The sequence below is a fragment of the Rosa rugosa genome, chromosome 1 (genome assembly GCF_958449725.1).
Source record: "Rosa rugosa chromosome 1, drRosRugo1.1, whole genome shotgun sequence".
NCBI classification, from domain to species: domain Eukaryota; kingdom Viridiplantae; phylum Streptophyta; class Magnoliopsida; order Rosales; family Rosaceae; genus Rosa; species Rosa rugosa.
In genome coordinates this window covers 32712136-32729684 of record NC_084820.1, presented here as the reverse complement: position 1 = coordinate 32729684, position 17549 = coordinate 32712136, and the positions used below count along the sequence as shown (strand labels likewise).

Genomic DNA, 17549 nt, shown 5'->3' with positions numbered 1-17549 from the left:
TGGTTGCGCAGTATATGTGTCTATTGCGCCTCCACAACGCACAAAAATGGGTCCTTAGAGACGATTAGGTATTTATGTTGGATACGAATCCCCAACCATTATCCGCTATTTGGAACCCTTGACAGGCGATCTCTTTACCACTAAATTTGCCATTGATGAGAGAGTCTTCCCGTCGTTAGAGGGAGATAGGAAAAAGAATTTTCCAAGGGAACGACAAGAATTGTCGTGGTTTGACCCCACTCTGTCTCATTTTGATCCCCGTACTTCACAATGTGAAAGTGAAGTGAAAAGAATAATCGATCTTCCGAACATAGCAGATTCGATGCCTGATGCGTTTACTGATATTGCAAAAGTGACAAGATCACATATACCAGCTGCAAATGTGCCTGCAAGGTTAGAAGTCCCCAACAAGGGGCACAACGCTGCAGATAGAGGCGCTGCAACCATACTTAGTGGAGATGTGGTTGAGGTTGTGGCTCCCCAAATGAAGAGCGGGAGGCCACTTGGTTCTACTGACACTCACCTAAGGAAGAAGTGGGCGAGTAAGACACAAACTGATCCATTAATCATCAATGTAGAGAATCCCTCTCATGAGATTGTCTCTGGTTATAGTTATGTCTATGAATCAATACTGAAGGATGCTCTGATGTTTGAAATGATTCCAGAGAACAAAGAAATATCAATGGATTATGAGAGTGCGTATGAGTTGATTGAAAGATCCTCCATACACATTGATGATGTATTTGCATACACTGTTTCTCAAGAAATCATAGAGCACGATGATATCGAACCATGCTCTGTTGCAGAATGTCAACAAAGAGCAGATTGGCCTAAATGGAAAGAAGTAATCCAGGCAGAACTAGATTCTCTGGCAAAGAGACAGGTATTTGGTCCGATAGTGCTAACCCCACCATGTGTAAAGCTTGTAGGACATAAATGGGTCTTTGTCAAAAAGCGTAATAAGAAGAATGAAGTCCTGAGGTACAAGGCTCACCTTGTGGCGCAAGGTTTCTCACAATGCCCTGGAATTGACTATTGAGGTGACTTACTCTCCCATAATGGATGTTATAACGTTTCGCTACTTAGTTAGCTTGGTAGTTTCCAAAGGACTGGCAATGCAGCTCTTGGATGTGGTTAGTGCATATCTCTATAGGGATCTTGATTCAGAGAGAGAGAGAGATATATATATATATATATATATATATATATATATATATATATATATATATATACATATGAAAGTCCCTGATGGCCTTACATTATCCAAGTCAAGTGACTCTAAACCACGAAGTGCATTTGCAATTAGGTTCAAACGCTCTCTTTACGCTCACTTTCCAACCATATCCTGATCTAATAATTAAATTATGTTATTGACTGGGCATTGATTAAGCATATGTTCATATCCTCCGAGAATTAAATTATGTTATTGTTTCAATCCGTAAAGTGAGCGTTTCAACCTAATTGCAAACGCACTCCGTGGTTTAAAGTCACTTGACTTGGGTACTGTAAGGCCATCAGGCACTTTCATATATATCTCTGAATCAAGATTCCCATAGAGATATGCAGTAACCACATCCATAAGCTACATTTTCAATCCTTCGGAAGCTACCAAGCTAACTAAGTAGTGGAACGTTATAACGTCTATTACGGGAGAGTATGTCACCTCGTAGTCAATTCCAGGGCGTTATGAGAAACCTTACGCCACAAGGCGAGCCTTGTACCTTACTACCTTAGGACTTCATTCTTCTCATTACGCTCTCTGACAAACACCAATTTATGTCCTATAGGCTTTACACTTGGTGGGGTTAGCACTACCGGACCAAATACCTGTCTCTTTGAATCTAGTTTTGCCAGGATTGCTTCTTTCCATTTAGGCCAATCTGCTCTTTGTTGACATTCTGCAATAGAGCGTGGTTCGATATCATCGTGCTCTATGATTTCTTGAGTAGCAGTGTATGCAAATACATCATCAATGTGTATGGAAGATCTTTCAATCAACTCATACGCATTCTCATAATCCATTGAGATTTCTTTGTTCTCTTGAATCATTTCAAACATCATAGCATCCTCCAGTATTGATTCATGGACATGACTATAAGAAGAGACAATCTCATGAGGGGGATTCTCTACATTGATGATTAATGGATCGGTTTGTGCCTTACTCGCCCTCTTCTTCTTTGGGTGAGTGTCAGTCAAACCAAGTGGCCTCCCCTTCTTCCTTTGGGGAGCCACGGCCTTAATCACACCTCCACTAAGTGTGGTTGCAGCGCCTCTATCTGTAGCGTCGTGCCCCTTGTTGGGGACTTCTAACTTTACAGGCACATTTGCAGCTGGTATATGTGATCTCGTCACTTTTACGATATCAGTAAACGTATCAGGCATCGAATCTGCTACGTTCTGAAGATCGATTATTCTTTTCACTTCACTTTCACATTGTGAATTGCAGAGATTAAAATGAGATAGAGTGGGGACAAACCACGACAATTCCTGTTGTTCCCTTGAAAAATCTTTTTTCCTATCTCCCCCTAACGACGAGAAGACGGTCTCAACAAAGTGACAATCCTCAAATCTAGCGATAAAGAGATCGCCTGTCAAGGGTTCTAAATAGCGGATAATAGTTGGAGATTCGTATCCAACATAAATACCTAATCATCTCTGAGGACCCATTTTGGTGCGCTGTGGGGGCGCAATAGGCACATATACTGCGCAACCAAATATGCATAAGTGTGAAATGTCAGACTCATATCCAGTTACCAATTGGTACGTAGAAAATGGTTGGCTAGCAATGGGTCTGAAATGAATAAGTAAAGCTGCGTGCAATATTGCATAATCCCAGGCAGATATAGGCAAGTTGGTGCGCATAACCAGTGCCCTAGCCACCATATATAGCCTTTTGATGGTGGCTACTGCGAGACCATTTTGTGTATGCACATGGGATACAAGATGCTCTACATCGATCCCAATAGACATGCAATAATCATCAAATGCTTTTGATGTAAACTCTCCAGCGTTATCAAGCCTTATAGACTTGATAGGGTGATCAGGGTGGTGAGCCCTTAAACATATAATTGGTGCTAGGAGTTTTGCAAATGCAGCATTTCTTGTGGACAATAATGTGACATGTGACCAGCGTTATCAAGCCTTATAGACTTGATAGGGTGATCAGGGTGGTGAGCCCTTAAACGTATAATTGGTGCTAGGAGTTTTGCAAATGCAGCATTTCTTGTGGACAATAATGCGACATGTGACCAGCGTGTCGAAGCATCCACCAAAACCATAAAGTACTTGAATGGTCCATAGTCTGGATGGATAGGTCCACAAATATATCCTTGTATACTTTGTAAGAGTGGAATGTTTTGTTTTGTATCTTTAGCATAGGAAGGTCTTGTTTTGTATCTTTAGCATAGGAAGGTCTCGATCTTGTTTTTGCTAAAGAGCAGACTTTGCAAAACGAGTGATGTGCCTTTGAAATAGTCAATGAGGCATAATGGGAGGGAGGTAGTGCTTCTGGTACTTCAGAAAGCAATGGCTGCATTTGCGCAGTACGAGGACCGACACCTTGTAGTGTGGCGAATTTTTGTCACATGCATTTTATTTTTCACTCGAAAGAAGGGATGTATGTGTGAGTTCTTTAAAATACGGATCATCATGTCACGACCAGGGTACTCTAGGCGGTCATGCCAAAGCCTGTATGAGTCAGTGTCCCACATTTCATTGTTGGTGACAGCATAAGATTCAATGATCCAAATAGTAGTGAGCTACAGTCTACTAGATTGACTCATTAGTATCTCTAAAATGCGTTTCCTTCCACATTCATTAGAGGTAGTATAAAGGTATTCGGTTCCATTCTCATAGTGGGTTTCTATATGATAGCCGTTGGCACGAATATCTTTGAAACTTAACAAGGTTCGGTTAGCTCTTGGTGCATACAAGCGTCTGTGACTTTAAACATTGTGCCGTTAGGTAGCAAAAATCTGGAGTTCCTCGCCCTTTTATGACTTGTGATGATCCAATCATTGTAGTCACATAGGAATTATAGGCTATTAATTCAATGAATAATTGTCTATTCCTTAATATGGTGTGGGTAGTCCCACTATCAACTAAGCACTCAAGTTCTGCTCGATTTATTCTTACAAGTAAATGGGAGGTATTATTAAATAATTCAATAAAACATATCTTATGTTCTTTAGAGTATTTTGATTTAGGTAGAATGATAATCTTTTCATTCTAATAATTTTTCTTGATTTTTCTAGATGTATTGCTTTACATTTTTATAGTGCTATTTTGAACCATGTATATATGTGTAGTAAATAAAATTGAATAAATGAAAGGATTAATTCATGTTTACCTACCTGAACTTTCACCCATTTTTCATGTTAGTCCCTGAACTTCCAATGTCATCAAGACTACCCCTGAACTCCCAATTTCCATCAGCCGTGTCCAATTTTCAAAGCTCCATCCAATTTGAACGTTAAGTTATGACGTGGCAGGAGATGGAATTGCTAAATTCCTATACTACCCCTTGTCAAAGAAAAAAACGGAAAAAAAAAAATTCTTCAATTTTCTTGGTATGTCTAAGCCGCACAACCTTAAGGTTAACACTGTTGTACATCTTCTCAAAGATGAAAACCATGGCAGATCTAGACAAGCTTAAGATTTCAATTTCTATATTATTTTTCTTCTCATGCCCATGTTAATCACGGTTGGGTTCTTTGAACTTAATTTGCTGCTAAGACTACATAAATTTCTTTTGACTTTGTCAACATGAATTTAGATTCCAACATGAACTCAAATGTCAACATGAACCCAGATTCTAACAAGAACCCAGACTTTATACAACTCCATTAGCAAAATCAAATCAAAGTAACCAAATGATATAAAAATAGAGCGACCCACTCCTAGAACAATCACAATGAAGACAACCCAGATGAAAATTCAATCTCTTTTGAAGCCGGAATTGAATCTGAGCCACAACCAAAATCTCCATTGTAAAAAGTAAAACCAGATTGACCCACAGTATGAAATATACCAAATCGAAGGAGCTTGATTAGTATACCTTGAGGCTCTCCACGACTCTGAAAACCATTTCGTGCTCGTGCCCGGTGTAAGTGTTCTTCTGATCACAGTGATGAATCAATATGCAATGACCAAAGTAAATCGATCTAGTACTCTGCCTTTTTGGACTGAGATGTCAAGGAGAGTTGGGCGTCCTCGACCAAATCGTGCACGTCTGAAATCATTGTTGACAAGCGGGGGTTTTGGCGTGATGGCGGTGAAGCAAGGAGGTGTGCCTCGTTTTGCAGGGATGGCGGAGCAAATCTCTGAGTTCCGATCTATGGTCGGAGTTTTGGGGCTTTGGTCGTTTGTGAAATCCTTACTCTAAATATGGTGGTGGTGTGGCACAATTTTCACCGGAGATTGAAGAATACTGAAGTGCAGAGCCGAGAGATCCGGCGACGGTGCGTGCCTGGGTTTTCCGGCGTCGATTCGTGATCAAACTTCTAGGTTTTGAGGTTCTAATTGATCTGAACATGTTGCTAATGAGGGTGTGTTGAAGAGATGATCGGAAATCGACGCAGGTCGCCGAGTACCACAACAGAACTGTGATGTCTTCGCGCAGTGGCTGCAAGCGATGTACTCCAAGGGCTAAGGCAGGGTGTCAGCAATCCTTGCCCTCCGATCACTATCGACCTCCGCCAACCCCCGCATACCCTTTGTCAATCTCCTCACCTCCCGAATCCAAATCTTCTAGATCGCCGGCCTCGCCATCCCCACCATCCATTCTCTCACTGAGGCCTTCATCGCCAGAATCGTGAACCCATTCAACTTTCTTTTCTTTTTCCTTCAAAATCGCCATTTTGGGTTTAGAGTTTTTCTGTGATGGGGTGGAGGAAGGTGAAATGGGAATCGAGGTTAGATCAGGTCAGAGAGGAGAGAGAAGAGGTCGAAGTGGGATTGAAGGAAGAAGAAGATATATTTGTTTGTTCTGATATTTTTTTGTCTTGAAATGACCATTTTATCCTTTACAGTGGGCCCCGAACATCAGATTTAACATTCAAATCTGACGGAGCTTTGAAAATTGGACACGGCTGATGAAAATTGAGAGTTCAGGGGTAGGCTTGATGAAATTGGAAGTTCAGGGACTAACATGAATAATGGGTGAAAGTTCAGGTAGGTAAACAGGAATTAATCCTAAATTAAATGCTTCAGAATAAAATCCAAAATTTATTAATAAGCCAACGATAATCAAATCAAGGTCTTGTTCAGAAATCTAATTCATCAAACCATTATTTAAATAAACTTTAAGACCAAGCAATAGTCTAATTTAAAAAAATGAGGCATTATGCCTTCACAACTGTCTTTAAAAAATAAAATAAATAAATAAAGCAGATCAGTTATAATCGGAAGCATCCATTGACTGAGCAAGTTCCTTGTTGCCATTGAAGTCTGCAATTGTGAGGTTGACATCTGGGTCATGGCCTCCTTCCATATAGTGAGCCTCTTGTTCTTTAGACTTCCTATACCTCTTGTAAGTGGCTGCTACTCTGTTGCTTGCTTGGCAGTTCTTGTACCAATGCTCAATAACTCCACACCTATAGCATGGTTCATTGCCAACTCTTTCCTTTTTGACTGAAGGGTTCTTAGGTGCCTTTTGCACCTTGTTTCCATGACCACTAGGGCAGCACCACCATCTCTGCGCCACTAGTTCATTTGGTCAATCTTCCACTCCTTCTTCCTTGCCTAGCTCGATTTCTCCTAGTTGGAGTAGGAAAATGTCCTAAGATTGACTTTTTAGTGCATTTCCAAGCTTCTCCATCATTTCCTAGCATGATAAGAAAAACATAATAAATATATATAAATAAACACAAAGGATAAACAAAAGTGCAAGATTAGGGGAATAATTACTAGGTAATTATGGACCTAACACCTCCACGGCCCATACCAGGACCCCCATGTCCCTTTCCACGTGGTGCATTGTTTCCACGGGGTAGGGATTAGTACGTCCAACCCGCTTTGCATTGGGGTTCTTTCCACCTTTCACCTTGCCATAATTAGCCTCGGGAATTTTCTTTGTCCCAACGGACCTGACATTGTTGTTCAAAAGAACCTCATTATGCCTCTCAGCCACTTGCAGTAGGTTGATCAGCTTATTGAAGATTGTGATTCTTTTGTTGTCATACTCCATCCTATACTGGTTCGCTAGTATAAGTGCTAAAGTAGGAAAAGTGGAAAGAGTCTTCTGGATCATATCATCTTCTGTGAGTTCCTTTCCACAGAAATTGAGACGTGCCTTTAGGCGCAACATGGCCTTCTTGCAGTCATTGACCCTTTTGTAGTCAAGCAAGCGAATTTCATTCCACTGAACGGTTAGTTCTGGGAGCAAAGTGTCATGAATGTTCCCAAACATCCCTTAAGGGCATCCCACAGTTCTTTGGGTGTCTTCAACTGAAGGTACTCCTAGTGTAGGCTAGGATCAATATGTCACCTTAGAAACATTAAGGCACTTGCTTTCACCTTGTTAGACTGTCCATCATCTTTGGGGTCGGTGGGAGTTTCGATGGTGGAAGTGTAGTCTTTTGCCACAAAGGCGGTTTCCACATCAGAAACCCAACGATGGTACTCAAGTCCTTTTGAGTCCAAAATGTCAAATTCAGGTCGAGTTGGATCAGCCATTTGGTTTCAAGAAAACAAAACGATCCTAGCGCACGCGCGTGTTGATGCAGGGGTGCGTAGCGATGTTTTTGAGCTTCTGCTGGGCTTGCTGATTTGGTGGACAGGAGGACAGACGTGGGCCAAGGCTATCGTTGGCTGACTGACGTGTGAGATGCTTAGTGCATGCAGGATAGAAGCGCGAGTTGCTTGGTGCGTGCAGGACAAACGCGCGAGTTGCTTAAGGCGTGCATGATAGACTCGCAAGGTGATGTTCGGGGGTGCAGGGTGAGTGCCGGACACGCGCTGGGGCTGAGAAGCTGTGTCGCTTGGATGCTAGTGTGGCACACAGGGAGCAAGACTGCTGCAACACGTGGGTTGGGTCAAAACGGCGGCTCAGCTTGAGCTAATGAGCCGATGCAGATCTGGTGGGTTCTGTGCTCTGAGCTAGGCCGTGTGGCTTGGCTTGACGAGGAAAGACACGGTGCGGCTCGGCTTGATAGATCTGGGTTTTTTTTTTTCTGGTTTCGACAGGAAGAAAAAAAAAATCTAGGGTTTTTTTTCTCTTTTTTCTTGGCTATTGGCTCTGAGCGTGCTGATAACGTGTAAAAGTAAAAATGGGGAAATTAGTCTACTCATTTAATTAGATAGTCCCTTTATATAGGGTGAGGATTACAATGGGAATAGCAATTACAATAATGAATTATTAAGTTGTAACCTCTAATTCCCTAATTCCCTCTTCGTCAGTTATTTTGATGAAGGTACATAACGTTTTTTTTCTTTAACAAAAATTAGATTTTATATAATTACTTTGAGAACTGGTCGAGAAAAAAATGTGAGTTATTTATAGAGTTAAATCGAGCTAAGTTACCTTTTAAACCCTAATACAAGTTGTATCATACAACCAAAAGTCCAAACATTACAATTTCATAGTATTTATTTATTCATTTGTTTTTTATTAATTAATTAATGCAGTTTTCGTACTTCACAATCTTCAATTTGAAGTATCATGAAAATAGCAATTATACATATATTAAGCGTGAATGCACTGTTACACTGTTCTAAGTATAGTGAACAGTAGCTTTTACCCTCCGATGTCTAGGAAAATACGAAGCTGCCATTCAGGGGGTTGAAAAGTCGTTTTTGACCCTGGTAATCATAAAAGAAAAAAACATTGGGCCAGGTGGGCCCACCATTCGCACTTGTAATATTAATGAATGAAAAGTTTGACCTAACGACTGCATTATATATATATATATATATATATATATATATATATATATATATATATATAAAATATTTCTAGTGAGGGATTCCTTTTTTTGGTCTTTTTTAGTATAGGGCATTAGACCAACTTTTCGATCATATTTTGGCATCTTAACCGTTTAGTTTTTAGGTCTTAATGTGTATATCACTTATGTAAATTTTTAGCCAAATTGATTATCGTTAAGGCATTTAAAACGGCAACTTAAGATTACTTATTCAAGTTTGACAGATTTGGTTCATTCATTGATTTAATCTAGTTTGATACCTTAACGATCACCGATTTGGCTGAAAAATTGCATAAATGATCTATACATTAGATCCTAAAAACTGAACGGTTGAGATGCCGAAATATGATAAAAAAGTTGATCTAATGCGCTATCTCTAGAAAATACCAAAAAAGGGATCCCTTAGTGGAAGGGCCATATATATATATATATATATGGGATCCCTTTTTTTGGCAATTTGAAGGAATCATTTATCACTTTTCGATCACATATTCAAATATCAACTGTTCAGTTTTTAGGTCTATATGAGTAGATCACCTCTACAAATTTTCAACCAAATTGATAATCATTAAGGCATTCATAAGTACGATTTACAATTATAAACATGAACGGTTTAGGTTGGACAGATTCGGTTCGTCCATTGATTTAATCTATTTCGATCATCAATTTGGCTGAAAATTTGCATCTTTACTTTTTTTGGACAACAGTTTTAACTGTTAACTTGCAAAGAGAATAAATTAGGTTTAGCGCTTGGTTTTGGTTCAGTTCTTTCCCTAGTAGTGTCAGGAAACTGTCTCTTAGTTTTGTTTTGGTTTTATTCTTCTTTTAGGATAATGTTGCATTTTTTTTCATCAAAGGATAATGTTGCATGTTAGGTTGCCTTTTTCATTGTTACAATTTGGTTTAGGGCCACAATGATCCCTAAGAATGACTCAGTATATCTTGTTGAAGCCCAGGTTTTGGGTGAGCTATTACTATATAACATTTTCTACTTTATCAATGGATTGACATCCACGTTCTTTAAAAAAAATAAAAAAAATAAATAAACAAATAAATAAATAAATTACAAAGAGAAAACAAATTAATACATTATATAAATCTCATTGATCTCATAATTTACCATACTAAATTTTATCAATCAAATCACTTGTCCAGGAAATATGAGACAACTATAAGTCTCATTGATAAGAAAAAGAAAAACAACGTGTGATAATTGAATTGATGATAAAATAAACTAATCTCGAATTAGGGGTGGCCAAACGAAACCGAAAATCGAAAAAAAACCGCACCGAAAACCGAACCGTAGCCGAAAAAAACCGAACCGAAACAAAAAAACCGAGCCGAACCGATTATGTTCGGTTCGGTTCGGTTTTCGGTTTCGGCTAGGTGAAAACCGAACCTAAACCGAACCGAACCGAACCGAAATATTGTGAAATTTTATGACCACGGTTTACCAATCCGATCGGGTTCGAAACTATTGTGAAATTTGCTAAATTTTTTACCACACGCATAATTTATTGTAATCATCGCATCCAACGGTCAGTTTTTTTATTTTCTTTGAATTTATAGAGGTTTCTCTTTGGAGTGTATGATATATAAATATAGGTTTATAAGAGTAACTAAGTTTGACCTAGTTGATTGAATTCGAAACGAGAACCAAATTGGCCATATTTTTTACAACCACCATAAAACATTACAATCTCTCCATCGAGTGGTTGGTTTCTCCAAATTCATTTTTCTCTTCATGGTTGCTTTAGAATGAACCTCAATAATTTAAATACAATATATAAGTCATACTACTTTAGGAGACAAATTGGTATAGGCCAATGTATTGGTAATTAAAATTGAAAATTTTATCTTATGTCAACGCACATCCATCAATGAAATATTTACAAACATGATGTAAAAAAATAAGCACGTTTCGCGGTCGTCACTTCATTGGTCAACCAAGAAAACATACAAGTGACTACGGTTGACCAATCCGATCGGGTTCGAAATTATTGTGAAATTTGCTAAATTTTTCACCACACGCATAATTTATTGTAATAATCGCATCCAACGGTCGGTTTTTTTATTTTCTTTGAATTTATAGAGGTTTCTCTTTGGAGTGTATGATATATAAATATAGGTTTATAAGAGTAACTAAGTTTGACCTAGTTGATCGAATTCGAAACGAGAACCAAATTGGCCGGATTTTTTACAACCACCATAAAACATTACAATCTCTTCATCGAGTGGTTGGTTTCTCCAAATTCATTTTTCTCTTCATGGTTGCTTTAGAATGAACCTCAATAATTTAAATACAATATACAAGTCATACTACTTTAGGAGACAAATTGGTATAGGCCAATGTATTGGTAATTAAAATTGAAATTTTTATCTTATGTCGACGCACATCCATCAATGAAATATTTACAAACATGATGTAAAAAAATAAGCACGTTTCGCGGTCGTCACTTCATTGGTCAACCAAGAAAACATACAAGTGACTACGGTTGACCAATCCGATCGGGTTCGAAACTATTGTGAAATTTGCTAAATTTTTAACCACACGCATAATTTATTGTAATAATCGCATCCAACGGTCGGTTTTTTTATTTTCTTTGAATTTATAGAGGTTTCTCTTTGGAGTGTATGATATATAAATATAGGTTTATAAGAGTAACTAAGTTTGACGAATTCGAAACGAGAACCAATATATTTAAGCCAACCATTTCATATAATGAAGCTTTGAAATTTGATTATGAACTACGAAGCAAGATTATTGTCTTGCCAAAAAACAAAAAAAAATTGTTTTATTGAAAAAAAAAAACTGTTTTATTGAAAGAAAAAAAACCGAAAAAAACCGAACCGAACCGACAATTCGGTTCGGTTTTCGGTTTCGACCTAAAACCGAACCGATCGGAACCGAACCCACCAACAATAGTCATTGGAATGGTGATAAAGAAAGAGAAGATTTGGTTCAATTCTCCATCTCCACAGAAAGAATGATCAATCAAATTATCTGAGTTTGATTTATAGTTTGATCAATGCAAAGACCATGTTTCTATTATTAAAATCCTTATTAAGCTGCATAATGTACTTAGTAAGAGACTACTTGTAGCTAATGTCCGAAGTGGCTCTGCTGGGTCCATCTTAGAAGAAATTCTACCAAAAATTTGGCGGAACCTCCTCTAAAATAGACTACCCAAAAACCTATAGAAAAACAAAACACTTCCAAACAATCCAACCTTATTCTTCTGGAGCCACCCGGCTCCCTAAATCACAACATCTCCCATTTCACAAAACAATTCTGAACTTAAGAACATTAATCTCATGGTTATCAAAGCAATCTAATGCACAGGGTGTACAAGAGGATATAATACAAGATAAAGGACTGATACTTTTTATAATGCGGAAGCTATGACAACTATGCCTCAACCCCATGTACTCTCGACCTCAAGCTAATCTGTCTTGCAAACTGGGCATTTGAAACCGAAGGGCCCAGGAAAAAAATATTTAAAAACCGTTAGAGTGAGTGGACAAAAATAAAGTAATTTAGAAAATAACTAACTGAATGCTTTTCCCATTTCCTTATTCTTTAAATTCGGCACGCAGTGCAATTTATAAAACATTCTAAATTCAATTCCTTTAAAATCAGCCTTTCAATATCCACCTTTCCATGTAAAACCTTCGATGACTAGAGAGGGTTGCTAACCAGTCATCTCATGCCATCTGGCGGGGTCTGCTGACCAGATAACGCATCGGAGGGGACTGCCGATCGGAACCCTGGAGGCGGTGGTTGGAGGGGACTGCCGACTAACCACGGGTAGTTAGAGGGAAATGCGGACTAACTACCCCATGCACCGGAGGGGACTGCCGACCAGAATATTATCTGGAGAGGACTGCCGACCAAACTATTACCTGGAGGGGACTGCCGACCAGGTAATGTACGCATGCGCCGATAATAAGCCTCCTTGTCAATTTATCCCTTTTTAAAACCTTCTTCCCCTTCAAAATAAGTGATGTCACAAATCAGTCTCATACTCGAAAAATCATGGATATTTAATCAATCAATCACTTTTCGAAAATCACTTCCCAACAATTCTCATGACACAAAAATCACTAAGTGCTTCTGAAAAGAGAACTCAATAATAATTCTGTAATCCCTCAATAAATCACTGGAAGCTTATTTCAATAAATCTCGATAAATCAAATACTCAAAATGCTACAATAACATACTATTTTCTTAATCAACCACTTTCCAAAACCATTCCTCAATAACTCATAATAAATAGCTCGAGATCTACTAAAAGCCCTAGGGTAGGAATTTCAATACTAATTCGTAAATTCATAGATAAAGCTCATAAAATCATAAAACTCAATAATTCAAATCATAAATTAAATCTCAATCGGAAAATAATAATATATTGCGTGCACAATTAATTTAAAACAAATGTCCACTCACAGTACTGTTTAGGCGACCACCAAACAGTTTCCTTCATCGAGCAGTAGCTCGGTACGTCATCCTGTACACAATTATAATTCGTGAATAACAATCCGGAAATTAAATACGATTCCCACATCATATCCTCATAATTCAACATATCCATTTCTTCTCCGATTTAACCAAAACTTCACCATTAACACCAATTCCTTAATTTAAAAGTTCTAGGGCAGAACCGAGAGAAATCTGATGGTCGGATTCTCATAAATCAATAACCAAACTATCGAACTTCGGAAATTCAAAATCAATATTGAACCTATCCTATTTCCACCAAAAATCATATCCACATATTCTTTAACTCACAATTGAATTATCTAACAAAAATCGAAAACCAGAAACTGTCCTACGCCCCTCCACGCTCCACCAATAGTGGCAGCGCGTGGGCCCGATGTGCTTCTGGCCACCACCTCCTATGGCCACCCAAAATTCACCAATAGCATCATCTCAACATTCTACGCATCTTTCATAACTGTGACAAAGCTCAATTTCAAGTCTAAGTACCCGAATTTACCTCAAATCCGAAATCTCCAAAATTTGCTCAAAACTTCGATTCTCCTTCCTCCGGCTAAATTGAAGCAAGAAAGTTGGTGGATTAGGACCGTGGAGGAAGGGGCAACAAAGGCCAGACGGTGGCGTTGCCAAAAATGGCCGGAAAATCAAGAATTGGCCGAAAAACCAAAAACGAGCTCGCCGGAGCTTCTGCGCAGTCTACCGCCATTATCATCGTGCATCGCTGCCACAGGGAGGAAGAGGAAGACGAGGCGGTTCCATAGCCACCGGCGACGTATAAATCAGTCGCCAGACGGAGGAGAAACGGCGGGCAACAGTGGCCGGGTCGGGGAGAGAGAAAGTCACCTGGGGTAGTTTCTGAAAATAGAAGCTACTACAGTAATTTTCCATATATATAGGAAATTACCATATCACTTATAACTTTCGCATACGAACTCTGATTTTTATGTATCACATATGCACGTGCTCGGTTTAACGTCCCCTACGACTTTCATGAAGAAAGTTTTCTCAAATTTTGACCCGAACAAAAAGTCAACTTTTAGGGCCCCTAAAAAAATTAAAACGGAGTCAAAAGTAAATGTGAATGTCGTTTACCGATCGAAAGACTAATAAACCGGTAAATTTAGGTTCGGGACATTACATACCTGAACTTTATGTGGTGCATTAATACTCTAGATTCCACCCCAAACCTCCTTACTTCTATTTGAACTAGAGCCGGCTTCAGAACCTCCTATTCGAACCTGCATATCTTTTACAACCCAATAACCACACTTCACACTATAGACTCCATTTTTGGTGTAATGCCAAACTAGTTTATCAGGTATACTTCTTAAGCTTAGCGGCATACTGAGGATCATATCAACTTCGTGGGATAAGATGTCTTTGATCAAGGGAACGTTCCATGTACCAGATTCTATGAAAATGGTTTCCACCTTTTGCTGCTCCGGCAAGTAAGCAAAACTCACAACTTTAAAATTTCCTAGGCAAGGCAACCAGCGATTTGACCTAATACTCACTCTCTTACCATCATCTATCCTCCACCTTGTCCCCCTATCAATCACCTGTTTTCCCCATATCAGACCCCTCCATATGGCAGACGGTGTACAAACCATAGTTGCATTTAGGAAGCAAGTAATTAACAACCAGTACATCTAGAATAACTTTCACTCCATTCTTCATGCCTTCAGAAACATTGGGTCCAAAAGAAATAGCTTATTTTTGGAAGTTTATGCATTGACCTGTTGCACTCTCATAGAAGACATTGTTCCAAAGCAACACATTCTTGGATCGCTGCGTTGACAAATAAAAGACTATCATCCACAAACAACACACTCCCATGTCTTAGTTGCTTCTCCTTCTCTTTCACCAATATTTTTTTTTCTTTAATTTAATTCTTTCCTATCATTTTTCTTTCTAAATAGTATTAATATATTGAATTAGATGACAAAAAATAGACATTAATTTTTCTTTTCAAATATTAATTAATTTTGACAAAAAAAAAACATTAATAAATTAAATTTTAAAAGTACGTATGTCCAAATTAGTTTTATTAAATTTTTTATTTACAAACAACGTTTCTGTAAAATGTTAGGAACTGGGATCCTCTCATCAGTTCCTCTCAAGTCTTATGTTGTGCAATCCCTTTTTTTTGTCGAAAACAAATATGATGGGACTCTCTGCATTGACATAGAGAACTAAGTAAAGTTGAAAATTTTGATCAGTATATCAAACATCTCCTGTAACATTTTTGGCAACAGAAGTTAAAAATAAATCATATGCACCAGATGAACTAAAAACATTTTCTCTTCCCTTAAAATTTTACAATTTTTTTTACAAGTTTCTTACCTGAAGGGTATTTTTAGTAAACTGAACAGAATGAGCATCGGAATGAACAAGGATGGAAGCAAAGAGTTTCAACCTTGCTCTATACAGAAATTACAGGAAGCGAAAGAAACTACAAGTACTTGGTTTTGCCACTGGCTAAACTACATTAAGGGATAAGCTAATTCAACGAGGCTGCTGGATGAAGCGGGGGCTGCATTTTGGACTCACAAACTTGGCTGGCTTCTCTGCATACTTCCTTGGCTCCACCAGCAACTTGGGACGTCTATCTTCTGATGCTTTCAAATTCTTCAGAACTGCAGCACTCATATCTAACCCTGCTGTTCAATACAAAATGTTTTAGTCCACCAATGTAAAATAGTTTATTTAAAAAACATAATTTCAACACAATGTCCAATGAACTACAATGCTTTGGGATATCCATTCACATACCATTTTTACCTTCAGTTTGAGACGACTGGAGGAACTCTTCAAACTGAGCTGCTTCAAAACTAGAGAAGTCCTCTCCAGCATCAAGATCAAAGGTCTCAGGAAGCAAATCAGCTACATTGTCATAGTTTTCCTGAGCATTATCATAGAAACCATCCTCATCCTGGTTCTGACTGAGCCAATATTCATGGTACCATGTAGAGGTGGTGACCAGTTGCCACCATTCAGGGGAGAAATCTTCCACTTGGCGGAAAGCAGCGGGGACAAAGAGAGGAGCATTCGGATTCAATGTTGATCTTCCTGAAACCAGGGCCATCTTTAGCAACGACACAAGCCAACTGCAATGGGGAAAACACAGCAAATTAATGAGATCGGAGTTCTTCTTTCCAGGGTTTTTCATTTCCATACTCCATACAAGCACAAGTCAAGTCAATCAAGTTCCAAGTCAAACCATTTGCAAATGATTTCAAATGCAAATTTTAGGTAAATCTTAAACGCATTCGCCAAATTTGTTCTTAAACAAATGGATCATGCACCTCAAGTATCAACAATTATACACAACGGTTTCCAATGACCCAGAGAATTGAACATGTTCATAATACAACAAGCTTTTCACATTACATTACCAGAACTCAAACTGTGTAAAGCAAAGTCAGGATTGAGAATCATTACACAAAACAGAAATACAATGATGTTTAGAATCAATAAAAAAAAGAAACACATAATCATCAAGATAGATTCAAAGATAAGATGACTCCAAAATATTTCATATTCATTTCCAAACAGAACCAGATCTACGAAATGGAAATTCTAGATCTAGATCATGAAGACTTGGTTCAGAAATTGAAAACTAATTTCAATTTTCTAAGCAGCCAAACACAAGAGTCAAAGCAGTTTCATAGCCTTCCAGATCCGTCGATTTCAAAATATGTAAAGAAGAGAAACATGCATGACATAAGCAAGGAAGTTGGGAATACCTTGAGAAAATATCTGAGGCAGAGAGCGAGGAAGAATACGTGTGAGAGAGCGAGGGAGGGGTGAAGGGGTTTATATAGGAAAGGCTCGGTGGTTAGGAGTTGGGAAGCTGAGGTTCGTCGAAACCGAGCCAGCCCAAGCCCACAGCTGCTCACGCGGTAATAACTAAGATGCTGCTGTTTATTGACTTTGACTACTTTTCGTTACAACCACGCTGGATCCTTTTTTGTTTTTTGTTTTTGTTTTGTATTTTTAGAGTAATGTTGAAAGATACAATTACAAGGTAATATCAAATCTGATGGGACAAAACTCCTAACAGAGAAACGAGTACCACCTACTAGCAATTAAAACAAGTTGAAATTGCCATCCACAAGTGGCAAGTGTTA

General features: G+C 38.5%; 1 protein-coding gene across 4 annotated transcripts; it reads right to left on the bottom strand.

Moving 5' to 3' along the window:
• Positions 1-15702: 15702 nt before the first annotated feature.
• LOC133724686 (protein EARLY RESPONSIVE TO DEHYDRATION 15) lies at positions 15703-17322 on the bottom strand. Of its 4 annotated transcripts, none has more exons than XM_062151479.1 (3): positions 17166-17322; positions 16201-16526; positions 15703-16079 (listed from the first exon to the last, which is right to left on the bottom strand). In XM_062151479.1, exons 2-3 carry the CDS (start codon positions 16502-16504, stop codon positions 15925-15927), a joined length of 459 nt encoding a protein of 152 aa, XP_062007463.1. In that variant the 5' UTR covers positions 16505-16526; positions 17166-17322; the 3' UTR covers positions 15703-15924. The 4 variants fall into 4 exon arrangements, with proteins under 4 accessions (XP_062007463.1, XP_062007461.1, XP_062007462.1 ...); XM_062151477.1 differs by having other exon boundaries at positions 16192-16526; positions 17166-17321; XM_062151478.1 differs by having other exon boundaries at positions 15703-16076; positions 16192-16526; positions 17166-17321.
• Between the last annotated feature and the right edge of the window lie 227 nt (positions 17323-17549).

Coding starts and splice junctions, on each gene's coding strand:
- LOC133724686 (XM_062151477.1), bottom strand. CDS start 16,504: ATGGCCCTGGTTTCAGGAAGATCAACATTGAATCCGAATGCTCCTCTC. Junction 16,080..16,191: donor TCAAACTGAAGGTAAAAATG/GTATGTGAATGG, acceptor TGTATTGAACAG/CAGGGTTAGATATGAGTGCT.